The sequence below is a fragment of the Punica granatum genome, chromosome 7, assembly GCF_007655135.1.
Source record: "Punica granatum isolate Tunisia-2019 chromosome 7, ASM765513v2, whole genome shotgun sequence".
Lineage (NCBI taxonomy): Eukaryota > Viridiplantae > Streptophyta > Magnoliopsida > Myrtales > Lythraceae > Punica > Punica granatum.
Window position 1 is genome coordinate 26,086,655 of NC_045133.1, and position 19,570 is coordinate 26,106,224.

The 19,570-nt window shown below is 42.0% G+C and overlaps 4 protein-coding genes and 2 pseudogenes across 4 annotated transcripts; 1 reads left to right on the top strand and 5 right to left on the bottom strand.

The window, feature by feature from the left end:
- Positions 1–1,554: 1,554 nt before the first annotated feature.
- LOC116214560 lies at positions 1,555–3,066 on the bottom strand (annotated as a pseudogene).
- Positions 3,067–4,784: 1,718 nt separating this feature from the next.
- On the top strand, positions 4,785–6,122 carry LOC116214785. Its single transcript, XM_031550244.1, has one exon. The coding sequence runs from the start codon at positions 4,830–4,832 to the stop codon at positions 5,610–5,612; it is 783 nt and encodes a 260-aa protein (XP_031406104.1). The 5' UTR covers positions 4,785–4,829; the 3' UTR covers positions 5,613–6,122.
- A 768-nt stretch (positions 6,123–6,890) lies between these two features.
- Positions 6,891–8,280, bottom strand: LOC116214784 (sufE-like protein 1, chloroplastic/mitochondrial). Its single transcript, XM_031550243.1, has one exon. It carries the CDS (start codon positions 8,252–8,254, stop codon positions 7,133–7,135), a length of 1,122 nt encoding a protein of 373 aa, XP_031406103.1. The 5' UTR covers positions 8,255–8,280; the 3' UTR covers positions 6,891–7,132.
- A 2,988-nt stretch (positions 8,281–11,268) lies between these two features.
- On the bottom strand, positions 11,269–14,805 carry LOC116212678 (receptor-like protein Cf-9). The gene is made up of 2 exons (XM_031547320.1): positions 11,627–14,805; positions 11,269–11,497 (listed from the first exon to the last, which is right to left on the bottom strand). The coding sequence occupies exons 1-2, from the start codon at positions 14,746–14,748 to the stop codon at positions 11,476–11,478; spliced, it is 3,144 nt and encodes a 1,047-aa protein (XP_031403180.1). The 5' UTR covers positions 14,749–14,805; the 3' UTR covers positions 11,269–11,475.
- Positions 14,806–17,261: 2,456 nt separating this feature from the next.
- On the bottom strand, positions 17,262–18,365 carry LOC116214561 (annotated as a pseudogene).
- Positions 18,366–18,422: 57 nt separating this feature from the next.
- On the bottom strand, positions 18,423–18,941 carry LOC116213255 (sufE-like protein 1, chloroplastic/mitochondrial). The gene has a single exon (XM_031548127.1). It carries the CDS (start codon positions 18,885–18,887, stop codon positions 18,510–18,512), a length of 378 nt encoding a protein of 125 aa, XP_031403987.1. The 5' UTR covers positions 18,888–18,941; the 3' UTR covers positions 18,423–18,509.
- Between the last annotated feature and the right edge of the window lie 629 nt (positions 18,942–19,570).

Sequence of the window (19,570 nt, forward strand, 5' to 3'; positions counted from 1 at the left end):
TTTAACTCTACTTACTACACAATAAAAATCAACACAATTATTACTTTTTCCTTTTTTCTTCAATTTTTTTAACCATTCAATTCAATTTTTAATACTAAATTATCTCAACTATCCATTACTTTTTCCATAATTCAACAACACAATCATTACAACCCAATTAAAATCAAGATTCAGCTCTACTTAATTCTAAAACCAAACACACCAGTAATTATCATGTAAAAATTTGTGACCTGGTTTGCTGCTTCTCCAGTTCCTTGAACCGGAGACTCTGCTGCCAGCAGCTATCCTGAGTCACCGAACTACATCAAGCTCAACCATGAACTACATCTTTCCATGGAATCTCTCCCATCCATAATAAAAGCTTGATGTCTAATACTTCGGCATATGGATGTCGGGGGTCTACTCTTTCTTCTTGTCAGTCTCGGAGAATAACAGAAAAGTTTGGGGCTGGTTCACCTCATTCTAGGCTCTGCTTTATTTGGCACTGGAACTTGTTGGGCAGCTTCAGAAGCATGTCTATGACAGCCAAGGCAGCTAAAATTCAAAGAGGAACACGGGCATTTCAGTTGCATATTTCACAGACTCTATCGTCTCCATAAATAATTTTCATGATCCACCCAGTCTCATTAGTGATTGCTATATTATTGCAGAGTGTTGGGTGGCTGCCCGAACTCATCCCACATCCCAAGCTTCACTTTTTCTGAGTTCATACTGCCGATAAGTAGCAGCTCCTGGCCGCCACACTCAAGATTGCAAATCTATGATCCATCCTCTTTGCAGGTTGTTATGGGGAAGACAGATCAAAGAAAACCGGGTAATAGCATTTGGTGTCATGGCTTATGGGACCGAAATTAATTGAAACCGTGATCCATGCAACGATAACTACTACCAACAAATCCTACCCTCAGCGGGCACCTCTCTCAGAACAGGATTATTTATGGAGAATCCCATCATCTTATAGAGTAACTGCTCTAATCGATAAACAGATAATTCATAAGCAATCTCTTGCCTCAGATGATCATTTAGTTATCTTAGGCAGTAAGATAAAGGATTAGCTTTTTGTGCTAACCCATTTTCATGGGGTTATCTTAGACAATACCTTTACTGCAAAACACAATTAGTAATTGCCTCAATACAGCAGAAAATTCAAAGGTTATAATAAACGATAAGAGTGTGTGTATGTGTGTGTGTCTGAGAGTTAAGAAAATTGGGACTTAAGGGGGGGAAATATAAAAGATAAAAACATGAAAACTTCATCCCTCTTCCATCATTCCACAGTTATTGCTTGCAGGTGCAGCCGTTCATCATCAGTATTCCTTCTCCAAGAACTCTGGTAATGATTGGTATGAAGAAATCGAAACTTTCTAGTATGGATGCATCCGGAAAAAGGGAAACAATTTTTCTTTGGTTTTATGATTATTTTCCATTTCCATTTCTCCCTTCCAAATGGAAATGGAAATCAAGAAGCGGTTCTCCTCGACCACAGTTGGTTGCTTTTCAGATCATATGATTCGATAACTCCAATATTTCTGACTGTCGAACAGTCTTTGTATCTTAGCTTACAAACTCCTCATGCCTATCATGCAGGGTAAGCTCCTTGAGATGAGAGAGGCTGTTGATATCTAAAGGCAGGACCTTAGATTCTAACACTTGCTCATCTTCAGCTTATCGAGATCCAGCATTGTCCTCTCCAGCAATATGATCATAGTAAGCTGTTCAAACCACTTGATGACGAGTACCTTCAGCTTCCTAGAGGTACCTGCCTTGAAAGCCAAGCAACTCTTGGTGCAACTATCAACCGTCTTGAGCTCCAGCCTCCATCAGGTTTGGGAGATTCTGGAGAGCCTCGACCGGAGAATATTCCTGTCTCAACTACTTTAGGTGAATCTTGATCAGACTCTGGAGTGAACAGACCCATCTGGGCAATTTCTCGAGACGTCCCTTCAGGTAAAGCCGTTGCAGAAACTCAAATGCAGGCTTGTTCGGGATGTTGTCCAAGTCAAGAGGGACAGCCTCTCGTTCCTACCTGACATCAAGAGTCGAAAGGTCAGGCATCATCTGGAGAGACTTGCACAATCCTTTCCCATCTTTCTCTTTGAGATCTACGCTCTTCAGCTTCCTCAGATGGATCAAACTCCCCAATCCCTTGATTATCTCTGAGTTCAAGTTTATAAGAGACTACTTTTCGATTGAAGATAGAGCTCCAATACCATTACCTATTTGGACTCCTGTCACGCCAGTGAAAGGCAAGTAGCTGCTGAATTCATAGTGTTAAATTAGAAGCCGGCGAAGATTATGCAGCCACAACATAATATTCAGGAGTTGCGTGATAAGAGTCTGCTTGAGGTCCAAGGTTTTCAAGAGAGAGAGCTTCTTTATGGACCTCGGTATCTGTTGGATGCTTGTGTTCTGTACGCTCAGATACCTCAGAAGGCAGAGTCTTAGGGTGCCCTGAGGAAAGCTTTCCAGTGGTGCTCCTTTCATGTCTACCACCCTTAACAACTTGAAGAGTGCACTGAAGGAACAAAAGTTCGCTTTCCCAAAGAAAAAGGCCGAGTGAGTATGATCCAAGTTGTCATTTGGCAAGAAAGCCAGCGACACTGCAACGAACTTTTTCCTTGATCGTTTGGCCAAAACCTGAACATAGTTCTCTTCCTTAGCTTTAGAGATTATGAACTCAAGGACGAGATTCAGGACCCGGCAACTTTTCACCTGCCCATCGATCTCCCTCTTACAAACAGAAAGCAAATTCCTGTGGACATGCTGTTGAGATTCTCTTCTCTGCTACTTCCTCCAAGCTTTAGTGTCTTTGTTTTTTTCACAAATCCTTCTGCAGCCCATAAGCGAATGAACCTCTGCTGCTGAATTGATTAATTCTCTCGGAAGATTCAGGAACCGGCAACTTTTCACCCACCCATCTATGTCCCTCTTACCAATCATGGGCGAGCTGCAAGTCTCGGAGCTTGTGGAAGTGCCGAGGACATGGAACAGGAACTGATCAATACTGTCCTCAACATCGTATGCAAAATCTCGGATCTGCCTCACCTGGTCCCAGGTCCGTTCCATTCCTTCTTTTATCCTGCAGGAATGTCTTCATCGTGGGTAACCAACTCGTAATGCAGTTGATATTGGACCAGACATCATTTTTCAGGTTAACTTCCTTCTGTATGAAGGAAAAGACCATTGGCAACAGCTCCAGAGCTCCTGCAACAGCAACATCTGCCATTTTCTTTTTGCATATCCTCGTACAGGTGAGAAACTCTGTCTGGTAAATATGTGGTGCTGGGAAGTAACAGACTAACAGCCCTCGAGATATTTGAGTAAGATGAAGCATTGTTTGGCTTCTTGATTTTTTTTTCATCGACTTTGACTTCTTCAAAGTCATCGCATTGTATTTATGCATTCCGAGAACTTACTGCCAGTGCGGCGAAGGAAACTGATAATCTGATTAATTGTTCAATGTCCTGACTATTCCACCGTAATGGTTATTTCGTTTTTATGTTTGTCATAATCATTGAAGGTGGGCTGCATAGTCTATGCAAGGTCCAGCAGCTTTTTGGTTCCCATGGGCTTATAGCCGTGAAAATTACCTCTGCTGACAGTTCTGTGGAATGATAAGCCGTGGAAGCCCTTGTTTTACAGTTCTCAACCAAGTCATCAACCCATAGGTTTTGTCTGAGAGCACGCCTAGTGATTCATTATAAGAAAAATCCGCTACAAGCGACTTCTCTCAGTCACCGGATCCAACTACTTTCAGTTCAGCCGTGACTCTGTCTTTCTGGCAAATTTCTCTCATTTATACCAAGATCTGGATCTCTGATGTTTCAGTATATCGATACAGGGGGTATGCTCTTTTTCAATTCATCCTTTCAGCCTGATATAATAACAGATATAAGTTTGGGCTCGCATCACTCCATTTCAGGCTTTGCTTTATTTGCCACCGGAACTTAGAGCATGTCCAGGACAGCAGACTCAGGTGAAATGCAATGCAAATGCGGAGATTGCAGTTACATATTTCATGGACTTGTCTTCCGAAGCATTTTCCTGGATCCACCAGGCCTCATTAGTGATTGCTACATTACTACAGAGTGCAGGGTGACCGACCGAACTCGTACCACATCCGAAGCTGCCTTTTCCTCGGTTCATACGGTCAAGTAATAGCAGCTCCCCCACGCTGCACTTGAAATTCAATTAAAGGATTTACCCTCCTTGTAGGTTGTTAAGGGAAGCACAGATGGATAAAACCCAGCGTAGCTTTAAGTCACACATGATTTCCGGTACTGAAAATAATTTAAGTCATGACCCTATGCAATGGTAACTATTACCAACAAAATCGCACTCTCTCAGAACAGGATCGTATCATGGAGAACCCCACCGGCTTCTAGAGTAAGTACTTTCTCGCCTCAGATGACCATTAAGTTATCTTAGGCAGTAAGATAAAGGGTTAGCTTTTGATGGGGTTGGGCCTTTACATTACACAACAAAGAATCCAAGCCCCATTGGACAGATCACAGGGACAATCCCTTTACTACACAAGACAATTAGTAATGGCCTCAAAAAAGCAGCAAATTCAAAAGTTGGGAAAAAGCAATTCAAATCTCAGCTCATAGGGATTTTCCTTTTATGCTTTAAATCCAACAACAGGACACATTATTTTGCCAAGTTCAAGAACATGTTGGTCCCACTATACCACAATCAAAAGCCTCCTTTCCTCCTTTTGCTTGCTTTATTGATCTACTATATAATCAAACTTCTATCTGTTTTAAACAACACCCATTCTTCATTCATCTTTCTCCTATCATTGGTCTTCAGGACGCTCCTACGGAAAAATGCAGACTCTGCCTCCTCGTCTACCACCGCCACCAGGAGCACCACAGCCGCTGCCCCATAATCCTCGACGGAAGCCAGAAGCAGTTTCCCTCGACCAAGTAGTAATCTCGAAGCTAGAGGGAAGCCCGCTAATCTTGGCACCAAACAGGTCCACCAGTGCAATCAAACCCGAGAAATCGAGACCAGGCTTACTAATTCACCGAACCCGACCACACAAGACTAACCTACTGGTATGGAGTGGGGCAATATTCTGCCTTATATTCAGCCTCATCCTCATCTTCTTTGGGATTGCAACTCTCATCGTCTTTCTCACAATAAAGCCACGGCACCCTTCGTTCGAGATACCTGCTGCGAACCTCAATAGTATCTACTTCGACTCACCCGAGTACTTCAATGGGGACTTCATCTTCCTCGCAAACTTCACTAACCCAAACAGAAAGCTCGATTTGAGATTTGAGTACTTTGACATAGGGCTCTACTTCTCCGACAGGCTCGTAGCAACTCAGGTGGTTCAGCCTTTTGGTCTGAAGCCTGGAGAGAAGAGCCTGGACTCTGTACACTTCTTATCGAGCTTGGTTTATTTGCCGCCGGTGCTAGCCCTGCAACTCCAGAAGCAGGTACAGGAGAACAGAGTCATTTACAATGTAAGAGGGAACTTCAAGGTAAGAGCAAATCTAGGTATTTTCCATTTCTCGTACTGGTTGCATCCTCGGTGCCAGATTGATATGACCAGTCCACCGACGGGAGTACTCATAACCACCAGTTGTAAAAGGAGGAGATGAAAAATCAGATTTTTCTTGGACCTTTATCTCTCTTCTTCTTGGTTGAGACCTTCTCTTTTGCCTTCTGGGGTAATCCAAAGATGTATCAACTATCAGCAGAAAAAAATTTCAGGCATTGAAATCGGATGAGAGCCATCTGATACACTTCCAAGGCAACATCCTGAAAAATTCCACAGGCTTCCCAGCGGTTGAGGTCAAAGTGATTCATACAATGGGAAGCAAGAAAGCTCGATAAAGCTGAAAAAAAGAACAGTTTAAGACTGAAATAGTAAGGCACAGAACTCCAGCTGATATCCAGCAAATTCTGATATATTTATAACTCCAGAAGCCGGAAATTGGGCAGCTAAATGTTGGGAAAAGATGGAGAAGGAATCAAATGTTTGTTAGAGCAGATTTATGTCCCCTCCTTTGAATATTCTTCAAATGATATATGTCAGTATTTTCTATTCAATTTCTCCATTATAAGGTTTCTGCAAACTTTTTTAAGAAAAGAATGTCCTACATAATCTAGATAACGGGCAAGAACTTAGCATCACATATATACCAGCTAAGTAAGCATCTATAAAACATTAGAGGATTTTCATTTGCATCAGGAGCAATTAAGCACGGGACAAAAGAGGAAGGAAGGAAAAGGTAGGCAGAAAACGGAAAATGCTGAACCTTGTGATCTCGAATTCAGCCACTGTGGCAGCTTCTCAGCGTCAAGAAATATATAGACAGGCAATACCCCAAGAACTTGAGGGCATTGCTTAAAGCAGTGATGAACTGTCTCGTGAGTCTCCTGCCTCAAAGTGCAAGAGCTTATCAAGTTCAGTAACTTACCTTTCTCAGCAAAAGCCACTACGGAATCAAGATTATACCATCACTTATCCATGAAAATGAACAGCAAAGGATATTGCAACTCCTGCACTCATATTCTGAACAAATCGACTATGCACTTTCATCATAAAAGATTCATAAGACGTGACAAACATAAGGCTGTCATTTAGTGGGTTGCAGAACTTATCAACCAAAAGAACAATCCTCCCACTAAAAGAAAGCACGACTTCATCAGAATTTATGTCACCAGAATTTTACAAGCAAAGAGACTGCATTCCCCAAAAATCAAAGAAGCTCGATACAATCTCTTTCACGAACCACAAACCTCCCTAACCAGGTAATAACTCATAAGTTCCAGTCTCGTATTCATAATCTGGTTTTGCGATAAAAGTTCCAACACAAAAGGAATTTGAATAGCAAAATTAAAATGATCCCGGAATTTAAGTAAACAAGCCAAAGTAGAAATAGGCATCTCCGAAGACATATAGCAACAGAAGTTTGGAACTCTGTAGGATTGTAGCCTTTTTATTGCAAGGATACGCCAATAACAAGAGTTACTTTAACTATACAGAAAGTGCGTCTTACTCATTCGATCTCACTATATTAAGCAAACAAAAATCTTCTAAACTCCCAAATGCAACCAAAAAGAATCGATGATCCAACAAGTCTCAAGCAGAGTCTCTGGCGCCCTTCACAATCAGTCAAACTTCAGATGGTGTCTTTGCCACAATGGATAAAGCGTGAAGCCCATTTTGCAACTCCTCCTTCAGCAAATCATAAACAAGCCTGTGCCTCTTAACTAAGCTCTTCCCTTCAAACTCCTTCGACACGACTCTCAAATTAAAATGCGTCTCTCCATCGCTCCCCCGGGCACCCGCATGCCCAGCGTGCTGGTACGAAATGTCTTCCAATTCCAATACTGTGGGGCTGAACTCTCTCTCCAATATCTCCTTAATCCTCTGCCCTCTGCTTCCTAAACCACTGCTAGCTTCGGTCCCGGCTCCAGAAGTTGAAGCCTTGGACTCTGCAACTGCCGAACCATTAGTACCCACATCGGAGTTCACTTGAATCTCATCTTTTTCAGCTTCAAGGACAGAACTTTTATCACTGCCCACATCGAATTTGGGCTCTGAAACCGGAGAACCATCAGCACCCGTGTCGGATTTCGACTCAGTTCCCCCGTTTTCACCCTCCGAGAGCAAGAGCAGGGCCTTCTTCTGCATAAGCCTCAGCATGTTCAAGAAACCGTTGTTCCTAGAAGGAGTCAAGCTCTGCTGCAGCCCGAGCAGGGTGATGAAATCGGGTGAGACCCGGATGATCTTGTCGACTGGGGAGCCCGAGAGGCCCTGTACAAGCAACGCGGCGAGGCCCTTGGTGAGGACGGAGTCGGAGTCCGCCTCGAAGACGACGTTCTTGCCGGGGTCCAAGTAGGCGCGGACCCAGACCTGGGAGACGCAGCCCTCGACCTTGTTCTCGCGGGTCTTGAAGCGGGGGTCGAGCGGGTTGAGGTTCTTGCCATAGAAGAGGAGCTGCTGGTACTTGGACTTGGGGTCGGGCACGGACTGGAAGAGGGCGACGATCTGCTGGAGGTTCGGGGGGAGCTCCTCGATGGGCTGGAGGGATGCGGAGGTTCCGGTGGATGGCGGCGAGGAGGCGGAGGATTTGGTCGTTGGCTGGATCCGCTGGAAGGAGATGGAGAAGGGTCTGGAGGGAGAGAGGAAAAGGGCTCTCGGGGATGGGAAGCTTGAGGGGGATGTGAAGGCGGAGAGCTTCTTGGTGAAGAAGAAGCGGAGGGAGAGGGAAGAAGTTGCGGAAGAAGCCATGGCTGCTCTTGTCGTTCTGCTGGAGAGCTATGGAGAAGGAGAAGAACTTCGCCAGCCACAAACTTCTGGGCCTACTTGGGCTGTCGGGCTCATCCAAGGTCCTGGAGCCCGGCCCAGAAGGCCCAACTAATATTAAAATTTTGAAATCTTAAAGATATATATATATATATATATATTTATACGGCTGGAGAAAGTGTTATACAGCTGTTCAGTTTTTACTTTATTTCAAAATGTGTCCTTTTTAAAAAAAAAAAAATTCTGGCTTTGATAAGGCAAATGAATCCATTGCAGAGCCAAGGTCGATAGAGGAAACCGTATGGAGATCCTGAATTTCTTTTTTTTTTTTTTTGTTTTCAGTGCTCAGTAAGGGTGACATTTTTTATGGAATGTTTTTACGGATTTGATCATTAGACATCTCAAAACTGCGCAAGATGTAATCTGAACTATTTATGATGACACTTATTTCCTAGCTAATTATTAATGAGTCAACCCCGAGTCGAAAACACTCTTCAAATAAAATTAGTGATGACGGATTCTTCTTTTCTTTTTTTTCCTTTTTTTGGCTGTGTGGAGGTCTATTTTTATTTGGAGCATAGATTAAGGTAACTGACTAGTAAATTCGTCCTAATTAGAAGTGACATAGATCAGACAGATATTTATCCAAATAATTAAGAAGGCCGCATCATCTCATAAGTTTTACCGTTCTGTTCCTTCGTCTTTTCCCATTTCAGGTTCGCGACTGCTGCAACTCCGGAAAAGATTATGACTATAACGAGAGGAGCCTTTCGTGCATTTGAAAGATTAATTTGGAAAAGTGTCTCGCTGTTCGGTTTTTACTGTACGGTGCATCGAAGTAACTTTCTAAATGAGAAGAGAAGAAAACAACAGGATAAAATTATGCATGAATGTATCATTTTAAAATTTCTCACTTTGATGAGACAAAGAATCCATATCAGAGTCAAGGATGTCTTCATAGATCCTGCAGAGTATTGTATATGGCTTAGTTAAAAAATCATGGACATTGCACTCGACTATAGGTTAAAGATCCATGATTTCTTTTTTTCCTTTTTTTTTAACAGTCTTGAGTATTCATAGTATATTTACAAATTTGAACACTAGATGGAGCTTTTAAACCCTAAGATGACATGTTATTTGTCCTTATACAATCAGCCGAGTTGCTGAGTTTTGATCCCATGTCTCGAAACTGCATGTGTTGAAATATGAATTATTTCTGATATTTGCCTCAGGGAATTCAGTGTATGCTGTTACCCTCTTCAGAGGCTGGAGCAGAGGATCAGCTTAATCTGCACTGGGAGTTTAGAACGGAGGATTCGACCGAAAAGCAAAATCACGTTTCAGCTCACCGTGGAATTACATAACCCTTTTGGCCGCTCGTGAAATGAAGCATTTGTATGTCTTTTACGGTTGATGACGGCATGAATTGGAAAGCAGCCTACAAACACCGCTTTCGAATCCCTGATCTCGCTTTGCCTGCAAAAAGTTTCAAGGTGTGGAATTATTCCCCATTGTTGAAATGTTTTGATACGATACGACCAGTGAAACATTCTGATAAGACCACAGTGCAGCCAAGAAAAATAGAAAGCAGGCCAAAGGGGCAAGGGGAAGGGAAAAAGAATCCTACCTAAGGTGATTCATCAGAGAAACTCCATTTCTTCTTGAGACGAGCTTCACTTCCCCACTGATAGCTGTTGAGGCATGCATAAATCAATATTAATGTGTCAAGCCTGAAGGAGGCTGCAGCATGTAGTGAGCAAGGGTTGAATTTGTGCATGTGCCTTGATTTTATCCTGCACGGAACAATCATATGCATATTGCAGTAATCAAGCTTCGATAGCATTCCACCACAAGTATATTCTGTATGTTTCAGTTCATACATATCAAGGCTGTTGAGTAGAATGTATCCGAGTAAGTTGAAGATACGTGCTTAAATTCTTCATTAAGGTGGCCATCTCATTCCATTTGTCTTAGACTTCCATTGGAGTGTTTATTGATTAGATATAATTTATTTTTTTGCACTTCAAGGGAAACGATTGAAGCTTGCTGTGACGTTGACATGGCACATATTTGATCTTACATCTAGTTTATGTAGGTTTTACAGGATCTATCCAAGCTCAACAGGAAAGCTCGAGGCAGATGTTTAGATCTTTCTACATACTTGTTCGACTTATTTTATGTGATGAAGAGATTCTTGTTTGTTATATATAAATCATTTGATTTGAAAATCGTCTGTTATTTTGATGAAAACGATATGGGGTTGCCTCATTCATGTCCGCCATGAAGAAATTAGTTCTCAAATTTTCACATTTTCACTTCATTATTTACTTGAAGCAAGATGAAAAGGAAAGAAGGGATTGAATTGTGCTTAACGAGATATTTTGTATAATCCAGAAGAAAACAATTTCCTGCAGTAAAAGCCTCTTATGTTTCTTCTGTATTCCTTTCATTTCCAGAAAGCAAGAACTTTGCCGGCTGGAAATCTCTCCGGAATGTGAGAAAATATTTGTCATGTGACCGACCTCTCTTAAGTTCAGACTGTAATGCAGGAACAGAGATAGAGACAAGGCAGGAGCCTGTGGTGACATTGAAATGCACATCTGCGGAACGACCTATGATTGTCGATGAAATTCATAGGATAAAGTGGCTTCAGTCTTCCTGTTGGACAAAAAGAAACATATTGATTGACAAAGAAGCGTCACTTCATCCAGGGAGCAGAGTGATTTGCCCTCGAAATTGTGAGTTCTGAGAACTGCATTATGTTAGTACAGCTGACACACCAGACCTGTCATCTTTGTATCGATGCCTAAGCTGTTAGATAGTGCTTCAATTCACTTCCTTGATTCTTTTTAGGGGGTAAGAAACCATAGTTTTGGCCATAAATAACATTCGACAGAGACGTTAGTGTTTTTCCTCTTGATACATATGCATCTTCGGGTTCGTAGATTTAGTTTCCTGAATTTTGATAGGTACCGCTATGTCCAGAAACTCAAAACAGATGCATCAGAAGGCTTTTTTATTCAGACACTTTAATTTATTGTGCACAATGACGATACACATGATTACATCATCTTACTTGAAACTGGGAAAAAAAGAAAAAGTTGCTGAAGGAATAAAGTTCTTGAGCTTTCCTCTTCACTGATAAATTGCCATTCTCCTCGGTCGATGGAAGCCTCCATGCACCATTTTTCTACTGGCCTCCCATCTTACAGGCCCCCGGTGCTCCTCCTGGTTATTTTGTATTTATTGCAGGGAGAAAATTAGGTTCAGATTAAAAATTACGCACTTTGATGGCCATTATATATATATATATATATATAACCACGCGTTAATGCAAAATCTGTCATGAATAATTACCTCGGGTGATTTCTTGGAGCTGCATCTCTCTTCAGCGTAGTTGTCTTTCTGCGTCTTTTCCTCTCAACCATTTTCACCACCCATCTCTCAACCATTCTCACCAGCCATCTTGGCCTCCCAATTTCCAGCATAACGTACCCGGCTGATATCCCAATAACAAGTCCGGATCCATAGCCGATTGCCACTGCCTTGCATTCAATCCAATGTGCAGATTCCTTCTCTTCCTCTTCTGCAGGAGAAGTTGTAGGCGGTGACTGCGGCACGTCCAGCCCACATGCCTTTGGCAATGGACAGCCACACAATCCAGGATTCCCATCAAACGAGTGCACGAATGTATCGATTTGCGGGCCCTTGGGAATTGGTCCCGAAAGTAGGTTGTTTGAGAGATTCAAGGTGGTGAGAAACGTAACATCGGCAAGTTCTCCAGGAATCTCCCCGTTGAGCTTGTTTGAGGAGAGGTCCAGCCACTCAAGATTAGTTAGATTCCCAACAGAAGGAGGGATGCTGCCAGTCAAATTGTTGTGAGAAAAGTTGAGTCCCTTGAGTGCCTTCAGATCTCCAATTAATTCTGGAATCTCTCCTCCGAAGCAGTTGCTTGAGAAGTCGATGGTTGTAAATATAGTCAGAATTTTCACCAGCTCAATCTCCATTCCTTTTATGACCACCTCAATGGCATCTTTATAGTAGCTATTCTCATTCATATAATGTAAACCGCTTCTCTCTTCATTTTTCATGGCTTTTAGTTTGGCGATATACTTAGCTGGCAATGGACCCGAAAGTCTATTGTTAGAGAGGTCAAAAATGCGCAATTTGGGGAAGGGATGATCACTTTTGCTAGAACTCTTAACCGGCCCATGGAACTTGTTGGATCTCAGGACAAGTACTTGCAGATTTGGAAAAGTGTCCAACCAATAAGGGAAGCGGCCGCCCAACTCATTCTGACTGAGATCCAAAACTTCCAACTTCTTGCAATGTACCAAAGATCGTGGCAAAGTACCCTCAAGTTGATTTCGACTCATGCGGATTGTCCTCAACATGTTTCCAGGGAAAAATACATCCGGTATCTGACCAACAAACTTATTTGCACAGAGGACCAATACAGATACATTTAGATTTATGAGACAGGGGGGAATAGTGCCAGTCAAGCTGTTGTTGGAGAGGTTGATGAGATATAGCTGAGTGGCGTTGCAGAGCTCAAGAGAAATGTCCCCATGAAACTTGTTTGACTGCAAATTTAGACTAATCAAGCTGTGGAGGGTAGCATTCAGTAACCCTTGTGGGAAAGTGTCGGATATTCTATTGTAACTGACATTTAATTCGGCTAACCTTGTACAATTTGCAAGAGACTGGGGCAATCGACCTTGCAATCGATTGTCACCCAAATCCAAGTCTTCGAGGCTGCTTAAATTTCCCAAACAACTGGGAATGGTGCCGCCGAACCTGTTACTTGAGAGTCGTAGAGCCGTAATTGAACTCACCCGGCATACTGAAGATGGGATCTCTCCAGTGAAAATGTTATTTGAGGCATCCAGCGTCAAGAGGTTGCTTAGATTTCCCAAACAACTGGGAATGGAGCCGTCAAGTCTGTTATTTGAGAGTCGTAGAACTATAATTGAACTCACTTGGCACACTGAAGATGGGATCTCTCCAATGAAACTGTTATTTGAGGCATCCAGCGTCAAGAGGTTGCTTAAATTTCCAATGCACCTCGGAATGCTGCCACTGAATCCATTATCAAAGAGGTGCAAATAATTTAGTGAACTCAATTGGCAAACTGAGGATGGGATCTCTCTTGTGAAATTGTTGGATGAGAGATCCAACCGTGTCAATGTGTCCCTCCCTACTCTCCCAATCCAATCAGGAATTTTACCACCAATCATGCTTCCAGAAAGGTCCAACTCCTCCAGCTCAGCTGAAGAACTCAAGAAATATGGGAATGTGGTGCTGGTCAATCTGCATCTCGACAGTTTCAAAACTTTGAGCATCGGGAAGGAACAATTGCCATTACTTCGCAGCAACACAGAGAGGTTGTAAAGGGAAAGATATTCGAGACTTTTGAGCCTTGCAAACATTTCAAATTCCGTGGTACTACCGAGGATGTTAGCACCAAGGTCCAAGTAGGTGAGGTGGGCAAGGTTTCCTAGTGTCAATGGGATGTGGCCGGTAAATTTGGCATAAGAGAGGTCCAAAATTTTCATGGACGTCAGGTTCCCCACAGTAGCGGGAATTGGCCCGTGGAACTTTGTGTCCGATAAAACCAAGGAGACGAGCGAACTGATACTCCAGTTTGTCTGGGGGAGAGTACCCATAAGACCAAGATTCCCGGAAAGAGAGAGACTGCGGAGGTGTGGGAGATGGAAGATGTCGTTTGGGAGAGTGCCCGTGAGAGAGCATCGTTGAAGACTCAAAGATGTCAGAGTGGAAGACAAGTTGGACAAGGAAACCAGAGAGATTCTGGACATGTCTACACCATCGAGAGCAAGTTCTCTCAGCTGAGTGAGATTACCCACAAGCCTTCTGAAACTATGATCATCTCCTATTGTTAGAGTATTTGGGTGAGATAGATCGAGTGTAATTAGTAAGGAAAAATGAGAGATCACATCCAGAGGAATAGATCCCGAGAATCGGGAATATGAGAGATTGAGGTGTGTCATTCCAGTAAAGATACCAAAGCTGGGGGATATTGGTGAGCCGGAGAAATCATTACCAGCAAGGTTGAGCCTTCGAAGACTGGGAAGGGAGAAAAGGGTGCTGTTGGAATGAAGGGATCCTCGGAGCCAACTGCAACTGAGGTCAAGGCCAATCACTTGATTTGTTGCGATGTGGCATGTGACCCCATCCCATGAGCAGAAATCTGTCCCGTTCTTCCATGAGGCTGTCTTCGAATGTGAAGTAACGGAGGAGAGCTCATCGCAGTAGGATCCTGCAGAAGCATTCTTTGTGATGTTGAATGAGTTGATGAACTGAAGCAAGGCATCACGCTCGCCGATGTTGCTCAAATAATGTCGGGATGATGTGGTGAGAACAGCAGCAGCTGATACAGAATGGAGGGGTAAGGTGATCGAGAAAGCTGATGAGAAGAGGAAGAGGAACGGGAAGACCCAAACATCTCTCATCCTCATCGTGTCCGAGTTATAAGTAATACCGGGACTCACTGGGCAATGATAAAATTTGTTGTGTTAAATAAGGATGGAATGAATGACATTATCCCATCCCTTAAATTTATATTATATGGTCGGTAGTCTCTCATTTCGTTTTGACTCCTTCATGTCCTTAAATTTAATAGGAAATGGCCTATTAATTCTGATTCGTAACTACCTGGAAATACTAAATTCTAGCTATAGCTTTGCTTAATTAAGAAGTCTATCATTAGTTTTGGTGATTTTAAGACTAATTAATAATTTTAAAATATTTTAATAAATTATAAGAAAATTTATTTTTTAAACTAAAAACAACACGTTAATTTAATATTTTTTTATTATAAACAACATTTTTGTTAAAAATGATGAGGAATAAACTTGAGTTAATAACAAATTTCGACTATTACTTAAAAAATTAATTATATAGAGGCACGTCGTGATGTTGTACGATTATGAACAACACTTCTAAAAATAAATTTATACGAGTTTAAAGAATTGTATTATCTGAACACGCAATATTTTAAAAAATAATTCATGTCATAATCCCATGAAACATACATGTAAAACACGACTCTCAATAATACATGTGGCGACTCATAATAGTGGAGTCAGTATGAGTCAACCCCAGTCTCCTTGAGAAGACTCCTTGTCCTTTTCCTTTTCCTTTTTGAACTTTTTGTTATGGAAGTCTGTTTTTATTTGATGTGTAGACGGTAGATTAAGGCAACTCACTAATAAATTTCTCTTTCCTTAGTATAAATTGCAATTGAGAATAGATTCATGTGTTGTCACATAAACAGTTTGTTTAACAAGCGGTTTCGAATTTTTTTACTACTCTGTTGAAGTTGGACAGATTATAGTTGCATAGATATTAAAACTAAACTGCTCCAATATGATTACGAGTTTGATCGGGTTTAGTTGGATGCAGTCATCAATCATTCTATTGACTAAAACCATGGCATGCATCTGACTCGTTCCTCTTTGATCCAATTCGATGCTTCCATGACTTCCGTACAGACCGAATTATGGAGAACTAATTCGGCAAGTTCACATAGACATAGACAATTATCTCAAAAGTCGATCGGAGGACATCATCGGAAGTTCGCGTTTGCCTTTTTATTATTTTTAATCTTCTCGTTTTTTTTTCACCTTTCCTGTTTCGAGTAAAGACTACTGCGTGTAAATTGCAAAATGGTTACAAGTGTGAAGAGAGAACACGCCTTTCTTTTTCACCTTTCAGTTTGGACATGAGAAGAGAACAGACAAAAGGGGGAAATTATGAATGTGTCTTTTTGAAATTTCTGGCTTTGATAAAGCAAATGAATCCATTTTTTCCACAAAAAAAGATAAATTTAACATTCGAATGAACTTTTTAAGGATGTCCTTGAAAGAAGGGATGACCGTAAGATCCTGAATTTCTTTTTCGATAGTCATGAGTACTCAATAAGGTTGATATTTTTATGGAACATATTTATTGTTTTGATCACTAGATGGAGCAGTTTAACTGAGTTGCAGGCTTTACAGACGTCTCAAAACTGTGCATGATGTAATCTGAATTATTTGTGACATTTGCCTGGGGGAATTGATGCGATATTATTATCATGTTTTAATGGGAGAAGCAGAGGATCAACCTAAAAATCTGTACTGGTGGTCTGAAAGTGTGTGAGTTCAGCCAAAAAAGCAATACTGTGCAATTAGGAAATTTTAAGGGGCTAAGGACAGTCATCCTAAAAATTTGGAAGTCTTAAGAAAATTAACCGATTATGTTTTAAATTTTGATGAAATTTCTTGTATTCACCCCCCAACGCGAGAAAAGTATCTTCTTGCTTGCCCCCTCAAGAGCCTCGCCCCCAAAATCCGTATTATGGGTCTGTCCCTATTGCTAATAAGTAAACAAGATTGATTAGGTAATCGGTTATTATCATATGCAGTTAATTATATGAAGGTTGATATCGTAGATGCTCTGAACTTTATGGTGCCTATCGTTCATAGAGAAGAATTCAGTCAACAGATGAACAATAATAAAGAGGTTTTGGATTCAAATCTCAAAAATGGGTTTCTTACGTTCCATTAGTTTCCCTCTCTTCTCCCCTACCAGGGAGATGGTGGCCTTGTCTTGTAACATGAAAAAAGGAAAAACATTTTCCGAGCCAAAAACAAAAAAAAAATTGTGATTATTTAGGTCATCGTAAAAAGTAAGTGAAGTAAAGAGAGACAATGATACATAATTTTGTCATTCTGTAAATTGTTAAAAATTCATGGGAATCGGTTATGTTAGTAACTGCAAAATCATCACATAATACCAGTTAATTATTGTTTCATCTCTAGTGAATCTTTCAAATAGAACATGTGTATGTGATCGATTACTGCATATTAATGATTATCCCAATTCATATGATAAGCAACTCAAACCTAATGAAGGAAACTGCGCAAGGATCTCAGAATAATACAACTTTCCATCTGTTAATGAAGTACTTTAGTTTAGATTATCGCCAAAGAGTTAAAGTGAAACAACAATATAAAGTATATGTACCAAAAGGGAAGGGAAGGAGAAGAACATATGAAGTACAAAGGTTTTTAAATAATACAATTGAGCCACTGCACTTTTTCCTTTTTCCCTGGACAAACCAAGGCAGCACTGGCAGGCCGCTACCTGACATGGCACATAAGCTCGTCGATCAGTACTTGTAACCCTTCACGTATAGACTCTCCAAGGCCAACTCGCCACTGCTTCCAGCAATGTACTTCCCTAGAGTGGCATCGGAGTTGGCCTTGCAGCGGAAGAGGAAGGCCTCCTGGGCCTTGGCGACATTCTCCTTCTTTCCAGCCCATGTCTGGAGGGTGCAATGCTGGAGAGCCCGGCCAGACGAGAAGGAGAGCATCCACGGCTTTAGAACCTCGAGCTTGTTCATGGCATACAGGTTCACCGTTGCCTCCTCCTTGGTCTGCCCTCCCTACAAGAACACGATCCCCAGAACAGCTGGCAGCATGGTCCGGCGCAGCGCCCCGACAGTGTATTCCGCAATCACCTCCGCCGCCCCCTATAGCATCCGACAAGCAGCTCTTTCAGTATATTTGATGTGAACGTCCATAAACAATGGAGGCCCGTAAGGGCCCATTGACTAAATAACGAACATGCTACTCTGATATTCCTTGGGACTGTCGCGGGTGACCATATTGGGCTTTAGGAGGGTCCCTTCGAGAAGAACGCAGTGGTCGTTCAACGCCTTATAGACTGCGGCAAGGATGGTCTCATTGACGGCGGCACATTTCTTCATGTCATGGGGCCCATCAGTGAGCAACTCGGGCGCCCGACAATAAGGACGAGCCCTTTCTCCTGGCAAATGATGGGGGTATAATCCTACGGATTATATCCTTTCTGATTCAATATCCTTTTTATTTCAAGGATACGCCATTAACAAGTGTTAATTTAACTATAAGGAGAGTTCGTCTCATTTATTCCATCTTGCTATGTTAAGCAAACAAAAATCTTATAAACTCAGCAATGAAATAAAAAAGAATCGATGATCCAACAAGATTCGAGCAGAATGGACCACTTAGGCCCCCTTCAAAATCAATCAAACTTCAGATGGTGTCATTGCCACAATGCATAGAGCGGGAAGCCCACTCTGTAGCTCCTCCTCCAGCAAATCTTAAACAAGCCTGTGCCTCTTAACCAAGCTCTTCCCTTAGAACTCCTTCGACACTAGTCTCAAATTAAAATGCATCTCTCCATCGCTCCCTCAGGCAACAGCATGCCCGGCGCGCTGGTCCGAGATGTCTTCCAATTCCAATACAACGGGGCTGAGTTCCCTCTCCAATATCCCCTTAATCCTCTGCCCCCTGCTTCCTAAACCACTCGTGGCTTCGGTCTCGGGTCCAGAAGTTGAAGCCTTGGACTCTGAAACTGCCAAACTATTAGTACCCACATCAGAGTTCACTTGAATCTCATCGTTTTCAGCTTCAAGGACCGAACTTTTATTGAAACCATCGGTGCCCACATCGAATTTGGGCTCCGAAACCGGAGAACCATCAGCACCCGTATCAGAGCTCGACTCAGTTCCCTCGCTTTCACCCTCCGAGAGCAAGAGCAGGGCCTTCTTCTGCATAAGCCTCAGCATGTTCAAGACCACGTTGCTCCTAGAAGGAGTCAAGCTCTGCTGCAGCCCGAGCAGGGTGATGACAAATTATATGTTCAAGACCCCGTTGTATCTTGTTGACCAGGGAGCCCAAGAGGCCCTGCACAAGCAACGCGATGAGGCTCTTGGTGAGGACGGAGTCCTCAAAAACCTCGCCTCTTATGTCCAAATTCGAGGTCAGTCCCGGTATGCGGTCGTCGACGATAGACAACTGCAAGATATTATTACCCAAGGGAAAACACATTCCGATGCAGTCCATGGGATTTGAAATTTTGAGGGAGGGGGAGGGGTAAGGGAAATAGGATGAAACTTTCTCTTTCATGAACTCATTTTCTTTCAACCCGATTTGGGGTTGAATGAAGGTGAAACAAAATTGAAACATTCAGGTTAATATAAAAAGATGAACTATTCATCTTTCTTTGTTAATTAAGTTCATATAAAATGATAATATAATAATTTGATTTCAAATTCCTTCCATTCCCTTCCATTTCCTTTACTAGTATATATCCAAAATAAGGTTACAATTTTCCCTCCCTTTCAATTTCTCACTATTTCATGAATTTAAATTTATCAGTATTTGGTTTCAAATTCCATATAGCATGCAATCGGGATATGTATCAATCGATGCTATCAAAATCAACCCTTGAGTTTGGGTCCAAGTTTAT